General features: G+C 46.6%; 1 protein-coding gene across 1 annotated transcript in view; it reads right to left on the reverse strand.

Moving 5' to 3' along the window:
• Nucleotides 1–12,706, reverse strand: part of KCNK3 (potassium two pore domain channel subfamily K member 3) — a 113,437-nt gene extending 100,731 nt beyond the window's left edge. Inside the window, exon 1 of the mRNA XM_060250600.1 lies at nt 12,366–12,706. Coding sequence (XP_060106583.1) covers nt 12,366–12,648 — 283 coding nt within the window. The 5' untranslated portion in view covers nt 12,649–12,706. The remainder of the gene's footprint in view (nt 1–12,365) is intronic.
• Between the last annotated feature and the right edge of the window lie 2,218 nt (nt 12,707–14,924).

Below are 14,924 nucleotides of genomic sequence, written 5' to 3' on the forward strand. Positions count from 1 at the left end.
AGATTATACGAATCTGCCCTTCCTTGACCACTCATTCCCACTAAGCCCAATACAGCCTACTAAAGAGGCCTACAGTGCCACCCAATGCAGGTTTACAACCTTCTAAGCCTGTTGTGGATGCAGAAGAGAATAACTCCGCTATATGGAACTCGCAATCCTGGGTCCCTTTTAACTGGGGATGGAAGGGATCCAATCTGGCATATGCAAAACATCTTCTGTACCACCGAGTTATTGGGACTCCCTTTAAAGATCCCTTGCAAACTTAGCTGAGGATGCTGGGAGACAATTCTGACCTTCTTCAAAGGATTGCACAAAATAACTGGTGGGCAGGTAGGCAAATGCAATGTCTTTTGCTGAGTCTGGCCCTGACACATAAGAGGAGATTTCTCCAGAGAAGATTCACAAGGGACTTCCCTCCTCTATCACTTGACCAGGCTTACTCAGGCTGGCAGCTGTTCTCTGGGGACAAAAAAAAGGGCCTTTCCCAACACCTGTTATCTGAGATCCTTAATACTGGAGATGCCAGGGACTGAATTGAGGGCTTTTAGAATCCGAAGCATGTGTGGAGCCTCCCACCCAGCACCACGGGCAGTCGCTAGGCAGAATTCCATTTCACTTTGCCTTTTCACTGGACTCCATTTAAACAGCCATTGATCATCAACAGGAGATCAAATTCACCCAAACAAGTGATGGATGTGCCTGTGTGAATCTTTCCATGGTAACAACCCTGCTAACTTCAGCACACGTAGGGTTTAAGGGAAACTTTCCAGCTCAGAGACAACAGCTCAAATGTTGCTTTTCTGACTGGCACATCTGAGTCAAAATGACAAATCACTCTTGGAGGGCCTTCCATTATAGTAGCAATGGTGCATTTAAATTGCTGGATTTCCTCAAATGAATATGAAAATAGAGCTCAGATCCTATTTGTCACATCCTGGTGCATCATTCGCAACTGCAAATGTTGCCCGTTGCTATTTTTGCTATGGAAATCCAGTTATTGTTTTTTGTCCACAGAGCTGAAGTAGGAATTATGCAACTGCTCCTGTAGGCATCAGTTCCTGGCTTGTGCCTTCCCCTCCACCAGTGCCTCATTCTTTTTTCTTAAGGATGAAGCTCTGAGCTTGACTCCCCAGCCCTTTCTCACAGCTGCTTGACTGCCCACAGCCAGCTCCTCTTCCACTTCTCCCTCCCCTCTCCATAATCCCACGTAATCTCTCTTCACATTTTGTTTCAAATCCAGCCTCCTTCCGCTTCCCTGGATTAAGCTGACTTGACCAATTTGTGAACCGGCACACTCTGGGACTGTGAACTTTGGAAGGACAAGCAACGCAGCTTATGATCTCCTTCCTTTCCTCTCCCCTCAACAGATACCTTGTGAGACAGGTGGGGCTGAAAGAGTTCTCAGGGAACTCTCAGACTGGCCCAAGGTCACCCAGCAGGCTTCATGTGAAGAAGAACTTGGGAATCAAATTCACTTCTCTAAATTAGAGTCCACTGCTCTTAACCACTACACCAAACTGAGTCAGTAGCACACAGCACTGTGGATGCTTAAGCACTGGGTTGCTTAAATTAAAAGATCTCCTTGTTTCTGACTTCTTGCACACTCTTAGCTCAGGGCCATGGCTGATAGAGCACCTGCATTGCTGCAGAAGGTCCCAGGCTCAACCCCCAGCGTCACAAGCTAAAAGGGCTCAGGTCTTAGATGGTGTGAAAAGCATCTACTGGAGACCCTGAAAAGCCTCTGCCAGTCAGGGTGGACAATGCTGAGCTTGATAGGCCAAGCTGTCTTAGGCAGCTTCATGTGCTCATGTACACAGCTGCTACTCAGTGCAATGAATCTAGCACAAGGAAACTTCCCACTGGGGTTGAACATCATCAATGCCCATGGTAGTTAACAAAGTGTCTTTTTGATAAGGTTCCCCCTTTGGTCGGAGTTTATAAACAATAATAATAATTTTTAATTTATAGCCTGCCCTCCCCGCTGAAGCAGGCTCAGGGCGGCATCCAAGCAGACAAGATGGAGGTGGCAGAATTCCCCGCAACTCATAAGTGGACATTTCATGTGTACAGAGTAGCCATAGGAAGATGGGAGAGAGGGTTTAACCATGCCACCCTTTCATGATTTGGCTTTTCAAAACGATCCTCCCCGTACTGCTTTTAGCCTATGAGGAGGAAAGACACACAGTCTTTTCCCTCCTTTTCTCTTTGGAGACTTATAGCAGCATGGGGTGATTTCAGTTGGGGAAGTCAATCAGTAAAACCCCGTCTTGATTCCAACTGGACCTCCAAACAGGTCCTTCTAGTATTCTTTTAAAATGCTGGCAGGGTCTGATCACAGATCTCCAAGTATCTCATTTGTTTGAACCCTAACATTCAACACAGATGAGGGAACAGAGAGGGGGGCGGGGAGACAGGGACAAACAGGAAGAAGCTCTGCCTTCCATTCAGTTGTTCCAGATTAGGCTTGGTTTCATTAGAAGAAGCTAAATAGGGTTCTACAGCTTCAGACCAACACAGCTGCCGACCTGAATGAACCTGTAAATGTTAGGCTGTTTTAGGGTTTACCCATGTTAAAGACCAAATGCTTCCTGCCTAATTTTTTTTTTCAATGAGAATTAACTGCCTTTTACCTGCTGAGCAACATGTCCCTCTTTTTACACCTGTCATCATTAGCAGTTAGCATTTTCCCAGTAGATAGAAATGAGTAGATTGCAATTTGTATTCTACTGATTCCCCCTCTCACTACAGACACCTTCCCCAAATTCACCCCTTGGCTGTTTTTAAGGCCTACTGACCCCCAGCCCTGGAACAAAAGGGGCTCAGAGGACAACATTTGAACATCACTCTCAAATCTCAAATTAGGGTCAGTAAAGTTTATGGATTACAAAAAGGGGGGGACGGGTTTGAACTGCAGAGTGTCTTTTCAAATCAAATATTTGCATATTCAGTTCCTGCAGCCTGAAGCTCTAACCTATTAATTTGCCACTATTCTGTAAAAAATTGGCTAGTTATCAGGATAACCATAGAATCAGCAGTCCACAGAGCAGTACATTATTTTAAAAAAATCCTTAAACCCTGAATTTCAGGCTTTAATATCGCTGATATTTTTCTCCTGTCAAATGTCATCTGTAAATCAATCATGTTCAGCAGTGCAATTTTGTCCCTCAACATTAAAGAACCCAAGTGAACCACTGGAATACGAACAGCACAATGAGAAATTCTTTTTCATCCTGAGGATGAAGGCATTGTGCCAAAGGCTGAAAGGAAAAGGAGAGTTCAGAGGAGGGTTTGGGCCCCATTGATCAGACTTGTCTGTCTCCCATACTGATGAGAAGGAACTGAGGAAAGCCTCACTACTAAGAGCATCAGCTTCCATATAGAAGGTCGAAAGTTTAATCCCCAGCTTCTCCAGTTAAGGGGATCAGGTAAGAGGTGACATGAAGTACCTCTCCCTGAGAACTTAGGCAGCCACCACAGATCAGAGCAGACAAATTTGTCCTCACTAGACCAATGGTCTGACTCAGCATTAGGCAGCACAGCTCAATGGTGGACCCTCTGCTTAGCTTGCAGAAAGACCCAGGTTCAATCTCCAGTTTCCCCAGGTAAAAGGATCAAGTCATAGGTGATTTGAAAGAGAACCTAGAGAGTTGCTGCCATTAGAGCACAAAATATGAACACTATGTCTGGGCCAGTGATGCTCTGTATCCTTGGTACTTGGAGAGCACATTGGGAGGGCTTTTGAATTCTGACTCCACTGGTGGACCTCCTGATGGCACCTGGGTTTTGGCCACTGTGTGACACAGTGTCAGACTGGACAAGCCATTGGCTTCTCTTACATTTTTAATATTGGCTTAGCTAGCCCAAGGGTTTGATCCAGTATAACGCAGCTTCATGTATTTGTGTTCATATGTTTGTGATGGCTCCCACATTATGGAACTACCTGCCTGATGCTGTCAGGAAGGCCCTCGCATTTCTAATCCTTTCACACAATGTGCAAAACAGAAATGTTCAGGATGCCATTCTTATAAAGGAATCAGAACCACAGTATAAACAATCCACTCAGCAGGTTGCAGCACTAAGCTATAGTATTATAGTATATTGCAGTGTTTATGTATCACCACTCCTTTTGCTGCCAGAAAGGTTCTCCTACCTCTGTCATCCTCTCTTCCATATAATTTCAAATTTTAGACAATTATGTTGTCTTTGACAAGTTTTTTCCTCCCTTTGCATGCATCATTTTTCAATCCTGATACTTCTGCATTATTTTGTTTTATATCTTTGCTTTTAGATTGAATGGTTTTTATCAGTTTTTAATGCACTTTTCATATCAGTAAGAAAAGTGATATGTTCAGACCTTTATGAGTATCCTTAACAGGTGATATCAATATGGCACGCTGGGACAAGGCCATGCAAAGCAGTCTTCCAGATAGGGTTGCCAGGTCTGATTCAAGAAATATTTGGGGACTTTGTGGGTGGAGCCAGGAGACCTTGGGAGTGGAGCCAGGAGCAAGGGTGTGACAAGCACAATTGAGCTCTGAGGGAGTCCTGGCCATCACATTTAAAGGGACCACACACCTTTTAAACGCCTCCCCTTCATTTGGAAATAGTGAAGGATAGGGATACCTTCTTTTGGGGCTCATAGAATCGGACCTCATGGTCTAATCTTTTTGAAACTTGGGAAGTGTTTTGAGGAGAGGCATTGGATACTATGCTGCAAATATAGTGCCTCTACCTCAAAAGCAGCACCCGGAGCCCCAGATCAATTTTCCAAAATTGAGGGCCTCCAAAACAGGGGATCGCCTGCCCCAAACTGGAGATTGGCAACCCTACTTCCAGATCATAAAGTTACAGTGTGATCCTAAGCAAGTCTGCTCAGAATCCTATTCAGTTCAGTGGGGCTTATTCCTAGAAAAATGTTCTTAGGATTTCACTGTTGAATTGGACAATGTCCATAATAGAGCTATGAGAGTAGAAAAGAGCAAGAGTCCAGTAGCACCTTAAAGACTAGCAACATTTGTGGCAAGGTGTGAGCTTTCATGACTGCTCACTTCTTCAGAGCTGGAACATGAACTTCTCTCACTCACAAAATCATTCCTAATCTTTATCCGCTGTACCGTAGACATTAAATATAATTTATGCAAACTTTCTTATTTTTAGATGGTCCCTCAGGTTGCATGCGTCATCCCAAAACACAAGAATGTCGGGAAGGTGGTTGGAAATTGTTCTCTTTTCCTTTATTTTAAGGAATGTTTAGATGCCAAATAAAGAGGTAAGGTAAGTGGAGGGGAGAGTAAAGAGGTATTAGGAGAAATCAAGTAGAGTCCAGGAAGGAAGGACAGGCTGCTGCACGAGCACAGAACTTTTCACTCATGCACACTTTGTCAAACTTGCTCACATGCCTCCTGAGCTATCATCACCATGAAGCTGTCTTCTGCTGAATCAGACCACTGGTTCATGAAAGTTGGTACTGTGTATTCAGACTGGCAGTGGCTCTCCAGAGCCTCAGGACAAGGTCATTAACATCACCTGACCCTTTCAACGGGAGATGCCAGGGACTGAATCTGGGACCTTCTGCGTGCCAAGAGGATGCTCTAGAGTTTTAAAGAATTAAGGCTCATACTTGCAGAAAGCCCAGTTCTGCACCAGAGCAAGCCGGTGGGTGAGCCCCATGTCCCATGTACAGGCTGGACCCCTGAGCCTTGGCCTCTCCCCTCTTATGTGCAGCCACCACACAAACTTGTGCCCTGTATGCTGTGAACTGCTGCAGCAGAGAAATCAAATAAGTTATTGTAACCAGCATAAATCTTATTCAGACAGGAGGCTGAATAAAACATAAAGTCATCATTTGCAGATGTCCTGAAGCTAAACATGTGTATCTTAGCTATAGTCCAATACTTGTCAATTTGGCAGGGAGTTTCCTTCTTGTTCATGTGGGCTGGGTGAGCAGCACAGGGATCTTGCAGAGACACTGCAATACTGGCCACTCTCCTCCCCCCCCCCATGCACATTTCAAAACAAGTGACTGGGACAGTTCCAGTTCGTCTTTTGCACTTCTTCTCCACCCTTCACAATGAGGTTTGACCATCGAAATGAATAATGGTACACAGAATGAATCATCCCATGTGGTCCAGCAGATGAAAGGCAGGAGCTGAACCTGAGAAGTCGGGGGTCAAGTCCCAAAATAGCCACAGCCAGGTTGAGCAAGTTACTTTCTCTGTCTTTCAAGTATAACTCACATGATTATTCCAGCGTAAGGCCACAGCAGGGGCAGCCTCTCTGCAGTTGCAGCAGTAGCACATCTGCATGAGCTGCTGGCAGCAATGTGACTTGATCCATCGTTCAGGATCCCAACTGAGAGAGAGAGTGGAGAGAGAGAAAACTTCTTCTCCATCTCCCAAAATAACAGAACTCAAGAACTGTTGGAGTGAGCAACTCCACATGCCTGGACATTGGGGTGGGAGCACTCTGTCACTCTATGTTTGTATAAGTGCTGTCTCCTTGAATGAGGATGTCTCCCTCCCTTTGTCTTAACCTGAGAGCTACCCTCTGACCCCTCCTCTCTCTGTGTCCTTTGTTCTCTCTGAGAAGAAATACTTTTTTTACTGGGAGGTTGGAAATGAGCCAAACCTCCACTTTGTGTTTTATCAAGGTTCCCCACCCCCTCTCGGCAGAGAACAGGCCAGGGGGGACAGTGTCTGTAGAATCACTTTTCAGACATACCTCAGTTAACCTTTATTTAACTGCAAATGGATCTAGCAGGAGAGGTAATGGGTGGGTCAAGATCTTCTGGAGAGCCAGTTTGGTGTAGTGGCTAAGTGTGTGGGCTCTTATCTGGGAGAACCGGGTTTGATTCCCCACTCCTCCACTTGCACCTGCTGGAATGGCCTGGGGTCAGCCTTAGCTCTGGCAGAAGTTGTCCTTGAAAGGGCAGCTACTGGGAGAGCCCTCTCCAGCCCCACCCACCTCACAGGGTGTTTGTTGTGGGGGAGGAAGGTAAAGGAGTTTGTGAGCCGCTCTGAGACTCTTCGGAGTGGAGGGCGGGATATAAATCCAATTTCTTCTTCTTCCCCTTCTCCAAGCAGGAAACAGAGTTTGGGAGGGATGGAATGCTAGAAAGTCTCCAGGAAAGAGATTCCTGGAGATTGCCAGGAAAAGTTTCCTTGACCTGGCCTGACTGGGGTCAGAGAGAGAAGAAACAGATATGATTTTAAAAAATACTTGCCACAAGAAGGTGGTCTCGTTTCCTTGGGTGCTGCATCCATGACCACACACAGACCTCTCCACTGGGAAGTGAACAATTGACCATGTTCTCACCTCAAGAGCTGAAACAAGCCTCAAGGTAGGGCATGTATACAGAGAAGGACAGAGAATTTGCATTTTACCCATTTCTTTTGTATCCCTTGTTCAATTTGGTGCTGTACCAAAAGTATGCTCATAAATATTTTCTTTTTAATAAATATTTTATAATTTTTGATGCAGGTTCTGTAGCACATAGACCTCCAACCATCTCAGACACACTAATTTTTTTTTCCAAAAAAGGGAAGGTAGGCAGTTGGCTATTTCTCCAGGGGTGTGTAAGGCTGTAATCTGTCTCCATGGTGACCAGGCACTGGCCAGTGGGAGGCACAGAGGCAAAGCCTTGGAACTTGGAAAGGAAGCTGGGAGTCCTCCTAACCCTCCCAGTGGGTAATTCTGGCAGAAGATCAGCTGGTGGCAGTGAGTTAACATAAGAGATGCCATGTTGGATCAGGCCAGTGGAGGGAGGGAGGGAGCTCCCTCCAAGTGGGAGAAAAAAATCAAGAGGGTAGGCTGGAAATGGGGCCTGCAAACCAGAGCAGGCACGTTCTACCACACTCTCCATTCTCTGCATGGTTCTGCCTGGAGTCACATGTCTCTACAGGTCTCTCCTGTAAAAATAATTCCTTCATGCTTCCAAGCACATAGTGCCAGATTTAGCTTGTGATAGGTGCTCTTGAGATTAGTGCCCTTTAGATTGTTTTAGAAATGCTCTTTAGTTTAGGCTTCTTTCTTTCCTTTCAACTGCAACCTGAATGTGAACTGAATCTACTTTAATAAATGTAATCTTTATTTTGTAATATTCTTCTTGGGAGATTTATTTTCTTCATTCAATATCACACTTCTGTGACTGGGCGAACTCTGCTGTATTAACCAAATATCACAATAATAACACCCAGTGAGGCTGATGGGCAGTAGATTCAAGACAGACAAAGGAAGCAGGGTTTTTTTAAACTCAACAGGTGATTTAAATGTAGAATTCATGACCAGAGGATGTAGCAATGCCCACAAGCATAGATAGCTTTAAAAGAGGAGCAGATAAATTATAAAGGATAGGTCTATCAGTGGCTACTAGCTATCATGGCTTAAGAGCACCTCCATGTTCAGAGGCAGTAAACCTCTGCATCCCAGAGCCAGGAGGCAACTATCAGGGGAAGGCCTCAGCCTCTGTGCTCTGCCATTGGACCTCCAGAGGAACTGGTTGGCCACTTTGTGAGGCAGGATGCTGAACTAGATGGACCACTGGTCTAATCCTGCAGGGCTCTTCTTATGAAATAACATGTCTAGGATATAAGCTCTCCTGGAATGAGACCCTTAATAATCTGCAGGTTAGTCTCAGAGGTTTATTGCCTCTGTTTGCCCACACCATGTGAAGGAAGGATATCTATGCCAAAGAGAATAGCCTTTAGAAGACAGCTGGGAATGTCATTCCCAATGAGTTTCAGAGTGCTGGTCTTGAGGCTGGTTAGAGGGGATATGAAACCTTTAAAAGGGGACCAGGCTGATGTACATCGCCCAGAGCCTGGCCTAGACTGGGATAGCATGATTAAACAAACAGCAACGAAGTCTGCAAATTTATACCCCACCCTTCTCTCTGAATCAAAGACTCAGAATGGTTTACAATCTCCTCTATCTTCTCCCCCCCACAACAGACACCCTGTGAGGTGGGTGGGGCTGAGAGAGCTCTTACAGCAGCTATCCTTTCAAGCACAACTCCTACGAAAGCTATGGCTGACCCGAGGCCATTCCAGCAGCTGCAAGTGGAGGACTGGAGAATCAAACCCGGTTCTCCCAGGTAAGAGTCCACACACTTAACCACTACACCAAACTGGCTCCCACCTGCCTCTTCTGTAAGGTCCACAGCTCTTGTGTAAACATCAGGGCCAGGGTTACTCTTGTGGCTGATTCGCTTGCATTTACTGTTTTTTATTTGTTTTCTTTAAACTCTTATCAATTGTACTGGAAGTTGTGCCAAATTTTGAAAAGACACGGTATAAAAATAGGGTTAAATATGTTGTAGGAAAGGAGCAGCAATGGCTGACTTTGCAAACCTGCTGTGAGCATGAATAAAGAGTGAACCCATAAAGGATTTTGCAAATTGCCAAAGCCAAGGTGATTTCCTAATCCAGGGAGGGCAAATGCTGAACAAGGCAAGCTGCAGAGAAGAGCTTTCAAGAGGTTTGAGCAATAATTTGGAAGCACTGCAGGCAGTTTCAGGGTTGTCTGGCCTCTGTGGGTCTTTAGCCAGAATTCCACTCTTGTTATAAAGCAACAGAGACATAAATCAGGAATTAATCTGATTGCAAGCAAGAGTTGGGAGCTTAAACTGATCTCTTCCTCTGCACATTCAACGCTACCCAACTGCATTTTGTTTGCCCTTTTAAAAATGCTCTATTTGTATCTGGCTTCATATGGTGTAAACAGAGATGTATAATTTCTAGGCAAAGAAATCTCTCTGTCCTCATTTAGACTAGAAATGCTGACGGAGGAGACTAAAATGTTTTTGAATGTTTACACTACATGCAATGTGATCCTCTCACAGGGAGAAAAGATCCCTCTGAGTTCAATAGGACTTACTCTCAAGTAACTATATACAGCCTAGCAAACAAAGCCACATATTTTGGAGTCAGCATTTATATAGTATTGACCCTCATTGATTTTATTATGGATGCAGGAAAGCAATCCTGATTAGATTGATGCAGTTTGGAAATTTCTGCCTTTATGGGCAGAGACAGTATTTTGCAGGATAATTTCTTTCCCATTCCCCCTAGTGAGGTTTAAGAAATCAACAGTTTTCTGTTCCCAGGTTTCTTAGACCAGGGGTCCAATGCTGGTCCATGGCCTGTTAGCAACTGGGCCGTAAGTTGTATAATTATTTCATTATATATTGCAATGTAATAATAGAAACAAAGTGCACAATTGTATCATCCTGCAACCATCCTCTCCACACCCCCAGACTGTGGGAAAACTGTCTTTCACAAAACCGGTCTGTGGTGCCAAAAAAGTTGGGGACCAGTGTCTTAGACCACTTGGGTAAAATCTTTCCCTGATCTTTCTAAGAAAGATAAGAGAGTAACAATCTATGAACTTTATGGAACTTAAGTGTAGTGTTGTTCAGTGACATGGAATTAATTCCTCAGTATGCCAGTCTCTCAGTTGCTCCTTTTCTGCCTCAATTTCCCATCGGTAAACTAGGAACAATGGCGAGCCTCGTAACTGCTTTGTTGTGACGATCAAATAGGAAGCATTATTACCTTCCTAGACCATTCAGAGACTAGTGTAGTGAACTGAGATCTAAATATAGACAGACATAAGAGATAGTTCCCCCCCCACACACACACACACACACGTGCTTGAGATATTTAAAAAGATGTTCTCTGTCTGTATAATAACCGAGAAGAACCTTTTTAAACTGACTGGACCAGAAAGAAGGTTCCAATTTCAATTATCTCACAGAGGGAACCCCCACCCCTCCCTGTTTTCCATTTGTTGCTACTGACACTTGCTGGAATCCTACGCATTGCAGACATAGTAAGGCACCTCCACCCCCTCTTATTCATGTGTTTGGAAACTGGGGAGGGGAAATGATGGAAGGATTTTCCTCACAAACCAGGGATGAATTGCAAGGCCTTTGAGAGGTGGTTCTCTTTAATCCTGCCTCAACTGGAATATGGTCCCCGGACATCTGGATTGCTTGAAAGGGCTTCCATCTATGCCCCCCCCCTCCGCCACAGCCAACAGGATTCCTAGACAAGTTCATAGCTTTTATTCCAGTTTAAGAAATCTGTTCTGTCCCCCACTTTACTGGCTGTTTCCTTACAATCCCCAACAAGGGGGGGGGGGATGGGGTGGAAAGTACAGCTACTTTATAACTCTTTAAGCATCATGATTGTATTTTATCCCAAATGAAGGTCATTAAAGAGTGAGGAATTAGTCATATTGGTTTATCTCCAAGAGGTGATAGAGGGGAATTTTCCCCCTCCTTCACTTGCAGCCTTGCTGTGTCATTCTCCCACCCACCCCCCAAAAGAAGCCCCCTCCCACAAAACGGATGTTTCCTAATCATTCCATAGCGCCTTCTGTGATACATTCATCAAAACTGACTGTCTCTCTTCTGGAACTGAGTCTCAATTCCCATTCAGCTTCTTCAAATGCAACCACCAAACTCGGTTGCTGTCTGGCAGGAGGTGAGGGGGGCCTGAAGGGAAGAGGAGGGGTCTGCTTTCCGTAAGAGAGGCCCTTTGTCTCTATTGTTCCCTCTGTGCTTTAGCATTCACTTCACGCTTCCCCCCCCCCACCACCACACTCCCAACCCCGCCTCACCAATCCACTAACCAGCCGGGAAAAGATGAAATCCAACACTTTCCCTGGAGATGGGTTTGTTTGAATCAGACTGCTGATCAAAAGGGAATAGCTCGGCACCCCTTGGAAGACGTGAAGGGACCCCAGTTTCGCTTTCAAGGGAAAGGAAGAAGCGGGATGGGAAGGGGGGGGGGGCGCTTTGGCTACACTGGGCGCTTAAACGATCCGAAGACGCCGTCTGTTTCTCACTCGTGTGTGAAGATGCATAGTTTTGGGTGCCCCCCTCCTTACTAGCTGGGAGTTCCTGGGTTGCGCCCAGCCTAATTGGCAATTCCCACCGATTCCCCCTTCCTGCTTCAGACCCCCCCCCCCCCCCTTCCCGGTGGTTCCTCAGGGTCTCCCATCCCGCTGGAGCAGCGTTTGGCGGAGACCAGGGGACCGACCGCCTGAGAAGGAGGCGGCAGGACAGTTCCATATTCTGGGGCTGGAAACGTCAGCCCGGTTGCAGGCAAGCCCCGGCGGTTCCTGATGCCTTTTGCAGAGCCAGGGGCAAAACTCCGCTCCTTCCCCTCGCCCGGGTCCCCTCCCCTCGGTACCGGCGCTTTAACAAGACACACTACAAGCGCGTGGAAGGGGAGGGGGGAGCTTCCATTCAACCCAACCCCACCCGAGGGGGGAAGAGTCTGGCTTAGTTGGAGGCAGAGGGGGGCGCCGTGTCCGGAGGCGCAGGGGCGGTGGGCGCAGCGCGGCGGCCCCTGCAGTCTTACCTATGGTGGTGATGACGGTGATGGCGAAGTAGAAGGAGCCGGCGAACTTCCACTGGACGCCGGCTTTGTGGGGCTTGAGCTGGAGGACCACCCCTTCGAGTTCGTAGTAGTTATCCTCGGAGAGGTTGTACTTGCTCTTCAGCTCGGTCTGCTTCTGCTCCAGCTTCTTGCGCTCGGCCGTCTCCTCCTCGGACTCGAGCGCGTCGAAGACGGCGGCGCCCACCAGCAGGTAGGTGAAGGTGCAGATGATCAGGGCCAAAGTCCGCACGTTTTGCCGCTTCATGGTCCCGCCGGGCGTGGGGCGGCGCGGGCGCAGCGGCAGCAGCAAGGAGCGGCGCGGGGCTGCCGGGGGGCCCCGCGGCGGCAGGAGCGGGCAGCGCGGGCTGGGGCTGGGGCTGATGCTGCTGACGCGGCGGCTGGAGAAGACGGGGAGGTTGCCTGGCTCATGGCTGCTGCTGAGGCTCCCGCGGCAGCTGTGCTGGGCAAGGCGAGCGCGGGCGGGCGGGCCGGCAGGCGCCCGCTGGTGCTCCGAAGGGGGAGGGACGGAGGGGAGGCCGCGGTGGAGCTGTCCCTTCAGCACCACCCCCAGGAGCGCCCCGCTCGGGCGTCGCTCGCGCTGCTGCTGTTGCTGCTGCTCCGCTCTGCCTTCCCAGTCCTTATAAGGGGCGGACCGGCAGGCTGGCAGAAGGGGGGGGGTGAGGGAGGGGATCCAGGCCACCCACCCTGATGGCTCACGAGATTGAACTGGCGGGGGGTCCCCAGGTCCATTTGGGCGGTTCCTAGTTCGCTAAGATTCTGAAGAAGAACCTGGGAGTCCAAAGAGGGAGGAGAGCCATAAAACTTGGCTTAAGTTCCAAATAACGGAGTCTTTGGCATCTCCAGTTAGCAAGGCTGAGGGGGAGGGTGTTGTGGTGGCTAAAATGGGGGAGTAAGAACCATGAATGCTGCTCTGGGATCCTGTGGGGAAGGATGCAATAGGGGGACCAGTGGTACAAGGCAGCTTCATATAATCCATACTTCTGCACCAAATCATACTTATTCTCCACAAGCAAACTTGCAGGTGCCATGAAAGCAATGTGTTCGACGATGTTCAGCTTGTTCAGCTATGTCCAGTCCAAAGCTGAAGGGTGAGACTAACAGATTTCATTGGATGGGGAAACTTTTCCAGATGTTATTAAACTCTATCGAAGGTTTAGCTCAAGGTAAGAGAGACAGGGAAGATGAGCCCCTGTACAAAGCCAGGAACACTACAATCCCTTTACCTAACTACAACTAGGTTTTAAAAATAAGAACATCACAGTTGGACTAATCTAATTAATTAAAAAGCTAATTAATTAAAAAGCTTTAAAGACACAACCAGCCATGGAAGTCGAAATCCAGCAGGGTATGATGGCTATCCAGGGTATTTAATGGAGTGAGGAATGAATGGCTATTTACCTAGTCAATAAACTCCTGTTTTTCAAGAAATGAGTTCTTTCCCTTGAGGACCAAAGTTGCTGACTTAGAGAATCTGAGAGTGGTACTTGGACAAGACTTTCAGGAACCTGGTAGAGCCATCCTGCCTCCATACCAACAGCTACAGTGATGTAATAGACAATGACAGACAAATTATTCAGTATGGTTTTTGGCAAGTTAAATACAGGTTCCCTGCCAAAAAGAGTATTGTTTAGTTTGGCCCTGAGGATATTGGAATAGGAGGGCATGAGACTAAAGAGGAAGAAAGTAAACTATTCTAACAGATTCATTCCTTAGATGATTAATAGATGCTGGCAATGCAATCCTGAGCAGAGTTATACCATTCTGAGCTCAGTGACTTCAGTGGACTTTGAAAGATGTAACTCTGTTTAGAATGGCATAGAAAACAACCTAGAAAACACAATGAAATTAAAATCCTTCACAGAATTTCAATATGCAAAAAAAAAAATCCATGGCCAAGAAAAAGTAAACTAGTTTTGCCTATATTAATTCAGTTAAAATTCAAATTAGGGACATTTTTAAATGAAGATTTGTGCATGCAAATTCAAGTTATAACTTGGTTTTTTTTCCCAGTTGAAGTGTTCTTGTGAGTCAGAATTTCAGATTTTCTCCTTCTTTCTCCCTATTGTCTCAGGAATAGAGTCACCTGTTGTCCTCCTGTCCCACTCACAGTGACAAAGGAAATCTGTTACTCTTCCCCTGGATGGCTCTTCCCCCACCTAACCAAGAACAGAAGCAATCATGGTGGTTATTTAGTATTGATGCTTCTCATGTTCTTGGAGAGTCTCAATTGGAATGGTATTTAAGTGCCATGTAGTTAAGATTAATCCACTGTGCTTGGCTCCTGTGAGAATTTCCATGGACAAAGAGACCATAATTCTATCACAGGTGCCTCCTGAGAAATACTGTATACTTGTGTGACCTTCTTGTCTAATATAATACGAGAACTGTATTGTTGCAGAGCAGTGGTACATCCTTGAATTCTGCCCAAGACAGGGGCATAAATCTGGTCTTTTTGTTCAAGGTGGAGAGCTGCCACCCAGTGGAGGGTCAGGCTGATGGAGCATACCAACAACCTGAGGA

Source organism: Heteronotia binoei, chromosome 1 (assembly GCF_032191835.1).
Source record: "Heteronotia binoei isolate CCM8104 ecotype False Entrance Well chromosome 1, APGP_CSIRO_Hbin_v1, whole genome shotgun sequence".
Classification (NCBI taxonomy): Eukaryota; Metazoa; Chordata; class Lepidosauria; order Squamata; family Gekkonidae; genus Heteronotia; species Heteronotia binoei.